Genomic DNA, 13,028 nt, shown 5'->3' with positions numbered 1-13,028 from the left:
AGCATAGCTGAGTATTCAATCTACCCAGTCTTCATCTTCTCAACTAAAGAGTAATTATAAAAACAAGCAGTATTTTGTCTACTCACCGTAAGATGATAGATCTTCTGGTAATGGAGAATTAAATGATGTGTGTTGAATCGTAGACTCACTTGTGTATCTGCTGAACACTCCCACAGAACAGGGATTTATATATATTCCCCACAGGTTACTGTATGAACAGAGAGAGCACTTGATCGTACTCTATTGGCCAGTCAAATGTTTTACCTCAAACTGCCAGCCAATCAGAAGTCCTGCGTCACTTAGAGCAAGCCAGTAAAACATCTTGTACACAAATGACATCAATGCATGGTCATAAATTTGTTTAATTCACAAAAAGCTGCCAGGTATTTGAGTCAGTTGGTAGGGTAATTTGTAGTGAGGTTGCACTTTAAGCAGGATGAGCCATCAAACAATGAAGTTAAAAAAATTGCCGGAAAAAGTCACTCACATTATGTCATGGTCTCGAGAACTAATATACTGTATGTGCAGGTGGACCCATCCATCTATTTTTATGTTGGTCAGAGCAACTCATCATTGCAATTTCATCTTTAAGTGGTTAAGATGAATAGTGTGATAAGGCATATGTGTGCTACCTAATTTCACTCACATACAGAGTGGACGCATTAAATGGAATACTACAAGAAAATAGCTTAAATCAAATGTACAAAAGTCATATTACATATTACCAATTAGCAATGTGTGTCATCTTCCTGTCAGTCACAACTTTTTTAAAGCATCATGACACAACTAACAACATTGCCCCAGAAGGGCTAAACAGCTTTAGTTGAATTCATTCACTCAAGACGCATTTCCTAGTGCGGGAAGGGCAACGCGGTCCAATGCCAAGTGAAAATAAAGTTCATCATAAAAAGGGAACAAGAGGCACTTCACAGAGAGTTTCTAAATACTACAAACTCCAACCTCAGAAAAGACCGACACACCACTGTGAAACACTCTCAACAAAATGTGTTCAGTTTAATCATCACAAAGCTAATATATACAGCACAGCCTCCATTTATAAACTACTTATAATAATAGATAATATTATGAGGAAGGAGGGAAAAGGAAAAAAGAGGAAAAATTATGATTTTTCAAACTCTTGAAAGGTTAGAAAGTTTAAAGCTGCCCTCCAAAAACACAGTCTATTGTCAGTACCATTTTTTAAATAATTTATATGAGAAAATAAAATAATTTCTTTCCTATGTGGGAATAGAATTACAGTGAACTCTAAATTGATACACTAAGCCTCTCACAAAATTCAGTGGTGGTGTTCATTTGGTTTCTCTGAGATAATTACTGGGTTGTTGGTCTCTGGCCATCTTCTAATTCCCCTTATGTAACAATATTGGATGATGTATCATAAAGCATCCTGCCTCCCAGTTATTTTTTGCGTCACAAGGAAACTCATTAGTGTGGATGAGCCTTTTAGTACTATTGAGCAGACCTGCAGGCCTTATACCAGAGGCAGTAAATTAGTCTCCAGCAGCTTCACATGCTGTCAGAAACTGCTCATGGAGGACTAAAAACTTTGGCGCAAAAGATTGCAACTGCGCTCACACAATGATTACTGTTTATTGTCTTGCTCCCATTTGAGTACCTTGCCAAGAAATCTCAAATTCATATATTTATCTTTTCGCTAACTACTTATCCTCCACTTCTCATGGAATACTAACACAGTAGAGCACATATTTCAAGACAGAAAATGATGTGTATATTACAGAGATACTGTTTGCAAATTCCCCTGAATCATTGCAAATACTGACGCTAAAAGTCTTGTGATAATGACTCACCCCCAGGCCCTGATACACCACTGCCTGCTCTGACCTGAGCTGAGGCAGAGAAATTATATTCCAAGGGGAAAAGTGTATTGTCAGGATTGCAATTAGCTCCCACTGTTTACAATCTTTAATATTAGGCATGAATCGGCCTGGAAAATTAATTACAACACAGGAGAGCGTTCGTGACAGAAAGGCCAGCGTTATGCTCTGTGCAGTGCTCATCAGTGACAGTCTCAGCTGACTCAGTGTGAATGTGTCTTCTCCCAAAGAGGAGCAGCTTCATTCTTGGCTGGGGCTCAGCTAAAAGGCCCCAAAGAGGATTCCCTTCAAAGATTTCTCATATCAACACCTTGCAGTATTCAAATAGGAAATAAGAGTTGATAATCAGCTGGAATGATCCCACAGTGAGGTAATATTAAAGTTGGCACATGAGGATTGTGGGAATTTGAGCTAATGAATGAATGGGTCTCCAGATATTTGTGATGTGAAAGGTACCAGGTATCAGTCCCCTGCAAAGTTTTTTTTGCCCCTTTTGCATGTGTCCAGGTTTGTGTTAAATCTAAAAAGGCAAGCTTGAATAGAGGCCATTTGTACCAGCAGAAGGGATTTGAATTTGTTTTGGAATCATTATGTTAGTAGTAAAAATTTGCTCCTCTTCCAAGAATGTCAACAGAGCCTATATATGGACAAGGAATTCAACCAAGAGAAATAGAAAATGATTTCCATGAAACTGGGAGTTTGCAATAGTGTTTAAGGACAGAAGTGGCCTGAGAAGGCAGAAACATAAGTGCAGTTTCACACAAAAAGAGTACCAAAATAGCACTGTGATACCTGATCTGCATGAATACCTCAGCTGCACCCCTCAAGTCACCTCTGCACAAGCCGATTCATTTGGGAATGGATGGGAATGGCAGTGTGACTGCATATGCATTATTGTCTGATTTTGATAAAAAATCGCTTGCCAGGTTTGGAGTGAGAATCTCGTCCGTTTCACTACATCAGGACACAAGTTCCAAAGTCCTTCAGTCCTGACTTGATGGAGGTAGTTAGAGGTAGAGGTGGTAGTTTGCCTTTATACAGGCCATCAGAGGTCATTCTGGTTCCTCAGTTGGTGCGCACCGTGTACCCATAAACTCCTGGGTTGGAATCTAGTATAGGTTTTTGGTCACAGGTCATCTGAATCCTTTGTTTTTCTATGTAGTGTTCAGAATTAAACAGAGTAGGAATTTCTGGCACAACTTCACCTACTTCCAAGGTGTGTGGAGAAGGAAATACATCTGATAATGTCAAAACTCCAGCAACACTTGTAGTATAAAGAATGACTTTATTATGAGGCCGTACCAAAAAATATCTAAGGGAACTGAGAATATTTCTTGAAGAGGGTGTCCTTGATGGTAATATATCAAAAATTTTAGCTATATATACAGCACTATAGACATTGAGTCTTTATATACAAATATTGACCACCACTAACCAAAATTAAAAATGCCCTTCCAAAAAAATCTTAAAAGTTGACACAGTAAAACAGCCAACATGTAGAAATGTGCAGCAGAAGATAGGAAGGTATATACAGTACTTAAAGGAGATGTATATGGGCATGAACTGTAGGGTGGTAGTTTTGAGGATGAGTAAGCTAATATCAGTCTTGAATTTGGTCCAGTCTTGAATGAGCTTTGTAAAGTAAATGTTTTAAGTGTGAAAATGAAGCCAGAGGGTGGTCTTTTGCTGAATGACATTTGAACCTTCACTGGACTGAAGAAAAATGCAGAAAGCAGAGAACTGACAATATAGTGCAACTGTGAGGAAAAAACTATAATAACGTGTGCCTGGAAACAGTTTACAGATCAGCCTCTTCAAAAGGAACATTAAATTTACATTGATGCTCTTGCAATTGCAAAATTGAAGTTAAGTATCCATTAGCAAAGGCACCTCCGCCTGCTGGTCTCCATTAGAAAGCTAACCAAACTCAACCTAATGTTTAAACACCTGGTCAGTAGTTGCAGAGGGATTATAAGACCTCTTGATGCCCCTGCATCTGTCGTTATGTTGTTGGAAAAAAGAGGTTCTGGACAGCATTTGTATTACCAGGGAAGGTCAGTAATTAGATTTTCCACATGCCCTTGATAATTTCAGCCATCCGGATGATAAATAATTTACTGTAGAAGCGTATTCCTCAAGGGACGCACCCACTCGAACGTGCCACATATGCCCCACAGTATAGCAAAACAGGAAGAACACTCGTCAAGTGGCCCTGTAATGAAAAGACTGATGCTGCTCTACCACGCATACAATAATGGTATTACATCCCATACATTGATCAGCAGAGCAATATAATTTCCCCAGGATAGGGTTGCACAATATAATGACATACTGCTTATCGTGAGACCATATAAAAAATTGGCTGCATTTATACAGCGATATTGGATTTTTGTATGATTTTTGCATTAATGTCATGAAAGACATTGATATATGAGGCATTTAATTTGCTGGATTTGCCAAAAAGAGACATTCACTCACTCCAACCCCTGTACATACTGTAAGAAAACACCCCAATCAAAAAAACTAACTCCACAAAAACATGGACTCCTGGACAATGTAGAGGGAAAAAGAGGAGATAAAATTCTTGGAGTCTAGACTTAAAAAATTACAGTCACACCAGACCGAAGCTGATAATAATTATGCCCTCCAGAGAAAACTAATGTCATTATGAGGCTGTCTCAAGTGGGAAGAAAATGCTCATTAATCATATATTTTTTTAACTCCTACATTCAACTTTTACTGCCCTGTCACTCCCCATATTTAGTCTGTCTATCATCGACATCTCTTTACAGCGTCCTCTGTTCATTTCCAAATTAAATGTTTAAAATCTTTTGAATGTTTCTCTTAAATTGCCTTGTAATAGCAGTGATGATTATGTTAAATATTTTTTGAGGTTCTGATTTTTCTGCATCCATGCAGTTACAAAACACGGTCCACGTTAACCACCTGGCCACTCTTGTCGCTGGTGTTTTGATTAACCCAACCACTAACAAGCTAATGTAACAGTCAGAGCATGTTTATTTGATTAAATTAGACAGATGTGTTTAATGCTTCCAGAATAGCTTTTCAGTCTGGGGAGCTGGCAGGAAGCAAAGAAGTAATTTGCAAGAATGTCCTCATTAGGTAGCCCTAACAAATCTGAATGATTGGGAGAGGTCTGTAGAGGCCATTTGTGGCGTCTAAGAAAAAAAATCCCACCAGCTGCCTCAGCAGGAAGGAACGTCTGGATAAATAACTTCATGTCTAATGAGGAGCCAGTCATGATAAACCGATCACGCAGCAAAGTGGGGAGCGTGGTTTTACAAAAGTGCAAATTGTTTAAAACCACGTCAAAAAGATAATAAAATTAATCTGGATCAACCTCTGCAAACTCTGTATATTCTCCATTTTCATCTAAAGACCATAGGTAAAGTAAGTAGGCAATAAATAAATGTGTATTTATTGTCACGTTCATTTGGCTATAAAATAACCACCGTCATACATTCTTACATGAAAAAAATATTGTAAAATCGACTCCCATTTTGCGCAGTCCTGCACTGTGTGAACGAGTGCAGGTTTTAGCCTACAAGCTTTCAAAATCTCCCAAAACTATGCAAGTTTGGAATGTAGTGCATACCTTAACCTTTAACCTCTAAATGAAGTGCATGACCTTTACTGGGTTGAGATGAAGGAACCTAAAACAGCTTACTGGGGCAAAGTTTATTTGCTAAAAAAACAAAAGAGAGTAACACCCAAACATACTTTATCAGGACTCCTCGTACATGACTCAATTACATTTTGATTAACAAAAGAAGGGATTTTTGTTTATTTTTTTTATTCTTTATTTTTTACCATTATAATTGAGGTCCATGTGAGTTTCAGTGACAAATCAAAAACGGTATATGCTTCTCTTTATTAAGTTTCTGTGAATGTAGCTGTGCAGGACAGATGACGGTCTATTTAAGTAAGGAACTAAAACTGATGTCAGTGGAAAAACCTACATTTAAACTTACATTAGAAGAAATTCATTTAAATGGAAATGCATCACACAGAAACAACATTAAACATATGTAAAAAAATATACTCTACCAAAATATGAAAAAGCTGTATCCAGGTTAAAAGACTCTTCGAAATGGTTTGTAGCATGTTATTTTAAGAATATGTGTAGTTACATTCAAATTCTTTACAAATTCTTTAGAATTACCCATGAAGCCTAACAGTTCCACCACAGATCTACCAATTTTAGGTTCATGTATCATTGTATCTGTGCAGGCTTAATCAAGTTGTTTAACTTTCAACCAAAATACATATAAATGTATTGAACACATTGCAATTAAAAATACTATCCCACTGTTTCCTGTTCAGTTTGTTCACCAGTGTTGCCAGATCATTTAGGAATTTTCAAAACAATTTATGTAAAACTGCAGTAATAACATAAGTGAGTTTCTTTTCCTGCTGCTAAAATTATATTTAGAAAAAAAAAATTACATTTTAGATCACTGTTGGCCTGATTGGTATAATGTGATAACAGTAATATCTCCATCACACATGTACATACACTGTGATGGCCCACTGGACAGACTATCCGAGTCTCTCTCTGCAGAAGCATGGTGGGTGCCACATCATCAAGGAAACTCTACTCACCTGAACCGTGACCCCAGATGATACTCAGATACTCTCTCTCTCTATCTCTCTCTCCCTCTCCTGACTTCTATCCTTTTGGTCTCTTTGTATTTGGTTTGTTTTTAGTTCATTTTCTCTTTCAGTTAGGTAAAATAAAGCTATTTTAAGGTAAATCTCATTGTTTGGTCTCCCATCTTTGTCCTGTCTTGATCCGGGTTGTAACAATATATACATACAGTATGTTGACTGACAGAATGATGACTTACAGTAAGCAAGTTGAGCCAATTATTGCTTTATCAACTACACAGATGGAACACATTGATTACAACTACATGCAATTGTATTAGCGGAAGGGGAAATATTAACACCTTATTCAATATTAGTTGGACATTTGTGATTTTGATATCAAACTTGTAGGATTCATACAGGGGTTAGAGGTCAATTCGTACCTTGTATGTGGCTAGTTAGATAGCTTGCACATGTTCAGTGGTCATACCCTATAATATAATATGTTAATTAGCTCTCCAGCTGACCCTCTAGATTTTGAAGTTATTGTGATGACTGAATGACGAAAGATGAATTGGTGTTATAAGAGGCCATGGTTTTAAGTCTTTTTTCACTTTGCTTCTCAAAAATACTTATGTAACCAAAAATGTATCCTGGTTTATGCCATATATGATAATGATATAAAATGAAAATGGAGGTGAATGGTCTGTATACTCGTGGCCATTAACCAGTGTCTCATTTCAGTCAGCTACCTAAACTAAATATTGACCCACAGTGCAATTGTTTGCCTTTTTCTTTTACAATGAGACAAAAAACAGTGAAATATTTTTGTTGTTGATTTCTGTTCATCTTTATTGTCTTGTCTTTAATTGTGATATTAAAAAAACATGAATTTAATCAAGTTAATACCAAGAAGCTAAGGTTACTTCCATCATAGGAATTATACTACTTTATATATTTTGACAATGTATTTCTTTTTAATTTACATTACAGGTGTATGCTTTTGCTTTGCTTTAACCTCTTACTGTTATTTTTAATGGTACTTCTTTTGTAGCTTTTCTTTTTATTGCTGTTGTTAAACCTAACTGCTCTGTAGAATACAAGTAAACAGAAGCGCTTTGCAGAGTCACTATATTCCATGTACTTCTCTAATGGGAAAGAGACTTCCAAACTGTGTTTGCAAGTTTGTTTATAATTTCCCTGAAAGCAGCCCCTCCTATGATGGATTAAAAGCACACTGTTTGATGTCTAGTGGTGTGGGTTGTCGTTGTCCTCACGTTTATTCCTGTGCCAGACAGATTTTAAATACATATTACAACTCTAATAAGCATTTTACAACATCATAACGGGCTTTCTGTTCTGCACTGTGAGTTTTTGAGTTTAATGGTGTGCTGCCCCCTCTGTAGGTTAATTAAAACCAGCCAAAACTCACCCCAATAACGACAGAATTTATCTGGATTATTGATCAAGAGCAGAGCAAAGTTCACCAACAGCTGACTCTGACTTTCTGACCAATCTTAGCCTAAGAGGCGGGGGATAGAAAATGTGCAAGATGATACATATGTGCTTCAGTTCCTCTGAGGAGAAGCCGAAGTCAGCAGAGGTAGTCCAGCAGGGAACAGCGATTTTGGGAAAGATGGTTTCAATTAAATCGCCGTCTCTGGTGCCGATGTCCTGCGCACAGACTCTTCTCGCTGTGGGCTGTCTGGCTGTCGTCTTCTTCGCCTTCCTGCTGGTTCGCCAGCTCGTCAAGCAGAGAAGACCCCCGGGGTTTCCTCCTGGTCCATCTCCCATCCCTATAATAGGGAACATTCTGTCTCTGGCCACCGAGCCGCACGTCTTCCTCAAGAAACAGAGTGAAGTTCATGGACAGGTAATCACTCAGCTTACAGCGCATTTTTTTGCAGTGCATGACCATATGCAATATGGAATATGCAAGAGGTTTCAGACACACACACACACGCGCGCGCGCGCGCGCGCACACACACACACACACACACACACACACACACACACACACACACACACACACACACACACACACACACACACAAGCACACACATACACAGGGAGACACTTATGAAACGAACAAAAGAGACTCGCCCTAACATCAGGCAGTCTGAAGCATTTGCTTGGAGGGGAATGACTGGCAAATCAGGGGCTCCCACAAATTAGAGCCTCCTCCCAAAATTCATATAAAGACACAGATTTCCTTCTGGTAACATGTTGTCTTTTTGTTATTGTGAACATAATTAGGATTAAGGTGTAGAGCTGGACATCTCTGTAGATCTGTAGATGGAGATCTCTCACAGTGTCCCACATATCAGGGAAGTTTAAAGGAAAGGTTCACTGTTTTTCAAGTCTGTCTTAAAACAATAGTCAGGTACCCAAATGAACATTGAAATGGGGTTTGCTCACTGTAATGATTCCTCCTGTTCATACTGATTCATTACTGTCTTTTTAATGGGAAATTACCTCTTTTTGTTACTATACTTCCACCGCAGCTCAACAGAGAAACGCTGTCCAAGGAAACACAAAGAAGAAAGAACTTACTAAAAAGATTAACTTTGAAAGATATCCACTTGATGTGACTAACTCAGAGTGCTGAAGTCCCATATAAGCTTCTGATAAACCTTACATTTTTACACAAAAAGAGGACTGTGGATTTCATTCTCCATCAATTACATTGTAAGCACACTTGAAGAGGATCTTCTAATGCTCAGTATGAAAAGGAGGAGTAATTACAGCAAGTAAAATTTCTTTCAGTGTTCATATGGGCACCTGACTAATGTTTTAAGAAAGACTTGAAAAATTGTGAACCTACCCTTTAACTCATCCTAGCTCATAAAAATCCACTTTTGAGATTAGTGCCAAAGAATACACAAGCAAAATGTTGTAACATGCCTAAAATTGTGGTTCACACCTATTTGCTCAAAAATATGCACAAAGAACAAAAGGAGTACAGTGCTCATGTTGAATGTGTATCTTTCAGATTTTCAGTCTTGACCTTGGAGGCATCTTGACTGTGGTATTAAATGGGTATGACTCTGTCAGGGAGTGCCTTTACCATCAGAGTGAGGTGTTTGCTGATCGCCCATCCTTGCCTTTATTCAAGAAAATGACCAAAATGGGTGGTAAGATGCTGTAAAATATTATAATTCATTTGATTTCTCTCTTAACAGTATCTTAAAATGGATTAGAATTAAAATTTTTAATCAAATCATTTCATCGTTATATTTCTGATATATTTGAAATGATTCAATTCTACTGTTTTCTTTTTTGTCTCTGTAATCTAAAGGACTTCTCAATTGTAAATATGGCAAAGGCTGGATTGAACACCGTAAACTGGCTTGCAACTCTTTCCGTTACTTCGGCAGCGGCCAGAGACTATTTGAGAGGAAGATCTCAGAGGAGTGCATGTTCTTTGTTGATGCCATTGACAAGCACAAAGGGAAACCCTTCAACCCCAAACACCTGGTGACCAACGCTGTGTCCAACATCACCAACCTGATCATTTTTGGACAACGCTTTACGTATGATGACCGCAACTTTCAGCACATGATCGAGATCTTCAGTGAGAACGTGGAGCTAGCAGTGAGTGGCTGGGCCCTCCTCTACAATGCCTTCCCTTGGATTGAGTATGTACCCTTTGGAAAACACCAGAAGCTGTTCCGCAATGCTGCTGAGGTGTATGACTTCCTACTAGAAGTTATAAAGGGTTTTTCACAGGGCAGGGTGCCACATGTACCACGGCACTATGTTGATGCCTACTTGGATGAGTTGGAGCAGCATGCAGGAGACCCCAGCTCCTCTTTTTCCTATGAGAACCTCATCTATTCAGTGGGCGAGCTCATCATCGCAGGCACAGAGACCACAACTAACACCCTACGCTGGGCCATGCTGTACATGGCCCTCTACCCCAACATACAAGGTCAGTTGTAGCAGTAGCATCATCCCAATGTGAAAACATTTTACTTCTAGTCAAGACTACAGTCATGTGAGAGAGATTTGAATCATGCATGTCTGCAGATCTAAATTTGGTGGTTATGTAATGTTCAGCATGAATAATGCCTGATGGTGTCTGTTTTGCGCTGCAAAGAGAGGGTGCATAGGGAGATTGACAGCGTGCTGGCCAATGGGAGGGCACCAACTTTGGAGGACAAACAGAGGATGCCCTTTGTGGAAGCCGTTCTGCATGAGGTCCTGCGCTTCTGCAACATCGTTCCACTTGGTATTTTCCGTGCCACCTCCCAGGATGCAAAAGTCAACGGGTACACAATTCCCAAAGGCACCATGGTGATCACAAACCTGTACTCAGTGCACTTCGATGAGAAATACTGGAATGACCCAGGCGTTTTCTCGCCACAGAGGTTTCTGGACAGCAATGGCAACTTTGTGAGACGCGAAGCCTTCCTGCCATTCTCTCTGGGTCAGTTTCTCTATGTTTATATTCCTAAATTCCTGAAAAAATATCAAAATAATCGTGGCTGCAGTCATTGTAATCCCAAAATGAGAGTCACCAGTCAGTGGCTATTTCATTTGTCCACGCATTTTTTTTCCAAAATTACATTTAGAGGTCTAGAGAATTTCCTCAATTACCATAGGCTCTTAAGTGAAAACAGCCAGTAAGACTGGCAAGTAATTTCAGTTTGTCTGCTGCCAAGTCATCAGTATAATCAGAAAACTTAGCCAACAGTATTGAATGAGCATCGACAGCAACAAAGTCTTACACACATCCGCTTTTACACAGGCCCTGTCATTTGCTTTATTTTTGCTAGATGGTATCTACGTTCCCTCCCTTAAATTAAGTAAAAAACAAAACCACATGCACCACCAATATATACACATATCACACATACATAAACTCCAAAACCATATTTTCAGTAAGTTAAAAAAGTTAAAAAAGGCCCTGTTTTTGAGAATAGAGCATTAACTATTTTTCTTGTCTATAAAAAACAAAGGGTGTCATTATGAACACCCTTTTAATGTTACATATAGTCCACTGATCAGTTAATTAACCCTTTAACATTCAAAACCTGTTCCCATGAAGTCTTTATCACAGAGGGTTCTCATAGAGCATGAAGGAGAATCCCTAATGTTTGTTTTGACATCTCCAACACCTTCTATGCTCAATTAAATCCTTCTTTTTAAATCATCTGTAGTGTTTATGTTCCTCAAAGTCTTCCTTGTATTGCTGACATGAACAAATTAGCCAGTTGGTGTGCCTGTGTATGTATGAGAGAGTCTAAATTAATTTTTCTTTTTTCAGGGAGGCGTTGCTGTCTGGGTGAACAACTGGCCAGGATGGAGATGTTCCTTTTTTTCACCACTTTGCTCCAGAGGTTTCATCTTCAGTTTCCTCCAGGAACTGTTCCCACCGTTACTCCCAAACTGGGCATGACCTTACAGCCCAAGCCTTACTCCATCTGTGCTGAGCGCAGGCAGCAGAGAGCTCCCTGCTGTGGAGACACTCCTTATCACAAGTAGGCGAGCGGGCATTCACCGCAGATTGTTCAACCGCTCAAGTCAGAATTTTTCTGTTTTGCACAGCAATGCAACCACATGATACCGGTGCTTAAAACTGTTTTAGTCTGGACTGTAGTGTCCAGTGGTGCATTCCAGTTTTTTTAAAAGACTTTCTGTTCTCCACATACGAACATGTGATCCAGTTTACTCTCCTGCTATTGAATTCTTTTACTGAGCAATATGCACGTTTGCACAATACTCTAAAGTAGCAGGAGAGAGGACATGACTTGGTGCTGAAAGGACATCCTGGAAACGCGAGTGTGTTATTGATTCAGTTCTCTGTAGCTCAGAGTTGTTCTGAGCCCCAGAACATGAAATGTCTATGAACCCTGGTGCGGTAGCAATGGGTTAGATACATGTCAATGATTGATACTAAGTACACCAATGATGGTTCATAGCCCTTCCTTCTCAGGATAGCGTCAGGTCAGACAAATGACACCACTGATTTGTACATGTGGAGCGAAATGAGACTGACAGACTTTCCAGTTCTGAACACTCTGTTGGAGCTGAACACGGGCCAAGATTTACGTCATCTGGACTGACTCTGACCCCTTCTCCTGGGATAGTGCTCTGTGGAAAATCTTTCTTAGAAGGCAAACGCAACCCTGGTGGATTTCTAGAAACTGACTATGCAACACTGGTTTCTGCTAAATGGTGCTTATCAGTACTAACAAAGTACTGCTTTTATGTGTGAGGTTAACATTTTTTGTCCTTTTTTGCAATAGTGGTGGTATGTGTATTTTTGTGTGTATATAAAGTCTTTCTTAAACTATTGAAAGCCTTCTTTTCCCTTCTGCTTTTTTTTTTTTTTTTTTTTTAAAAACCCCAACTCATATCTGTTTTATTAACACCTTTAACATGATATTTACTTTTTTAAAAGTCTGTATTAGCTCATTTAATACTTGAAGAATCTTTGGATAAACACTAGAGCCAGAGAAACCTGCCTACATACCTACATACATACATTATCCTACAACTGCCAAATCCCAGAACACCTAGCGTAATCATGAACAATAATAATTGTGTTCATGAAGGTG

The 13,028-nt window shown here is 39.0% G+C and overlaps 1 protein-coding gene across 1 annotated transcript; it reads left to right on the top strand.

Moving 5' to 3' along the window:
- Positions 1-7,735: 7,735 nt before the first annotated feature.
- On the top strand, positions 7,736-12,730 carry LOC121898752 (vitamin D 25-hydroxylase). The gene is made up of 5 exons (XM_042414159.1): positions 7,736-8,337; positions 9,458-9,599; positions 9,764-10,396; positions 10,565-10,894; positions 11,735-12,730. The coding sequence occupies exons 1-5, from the start codon at positions 8,008-8,010 to the stop codon at positions 11,950-11,952; spliced, it is 1,653 nt and encodes a 550-aa protein (XP_042270093.1). The 5' UTR covers positions 7,736-8,007; the 3' UTR covers positions 11,953-12,730.
- Positions 12,731-13,028: the final 298 nt, after the last annotated feature.

The sequence above is a fragment of the Thunnus maccoyii genome, chromosome 1, assembly GCF_910596095.1.
Source record: "Thunnus maccoyii chromosome 1, fThuMac1.1, whole genome shotgun sequence".
NCBI classification, from domain to species: Eukaryota; Metazoa; Chordata; class Actinopteri; order Scombriformes; family Scombridae; genus Thunnus; species Thunnus maccoyii.
This window is presented reverse-complemented; position numbering and strand designations above follow the sequence as displayed.

Coding starts and splice junctions, on each gene's coding strand:
- LOC121898752 (XM_042414159.1), top strand. CDS start 8,008: ATGTGCAAGATGATACATATGTGCTTCAGTTCCTCTGAGGAGAAGCCG. Junction 8,338..9,457: donor AGAGTGAAGTTCATGGACAG/GTAATCACTCAG, acceptor TGTATCTTTCAG/ATTTTCAGTCTTGACCTTGG. Junction 10,397..10,564: donor CCTCTACCCCAACATACAAG/GTCAGTTGTAGC, acceptor TGCGCTGCAAAG/AGAGGGTGCATAGGGAGATT.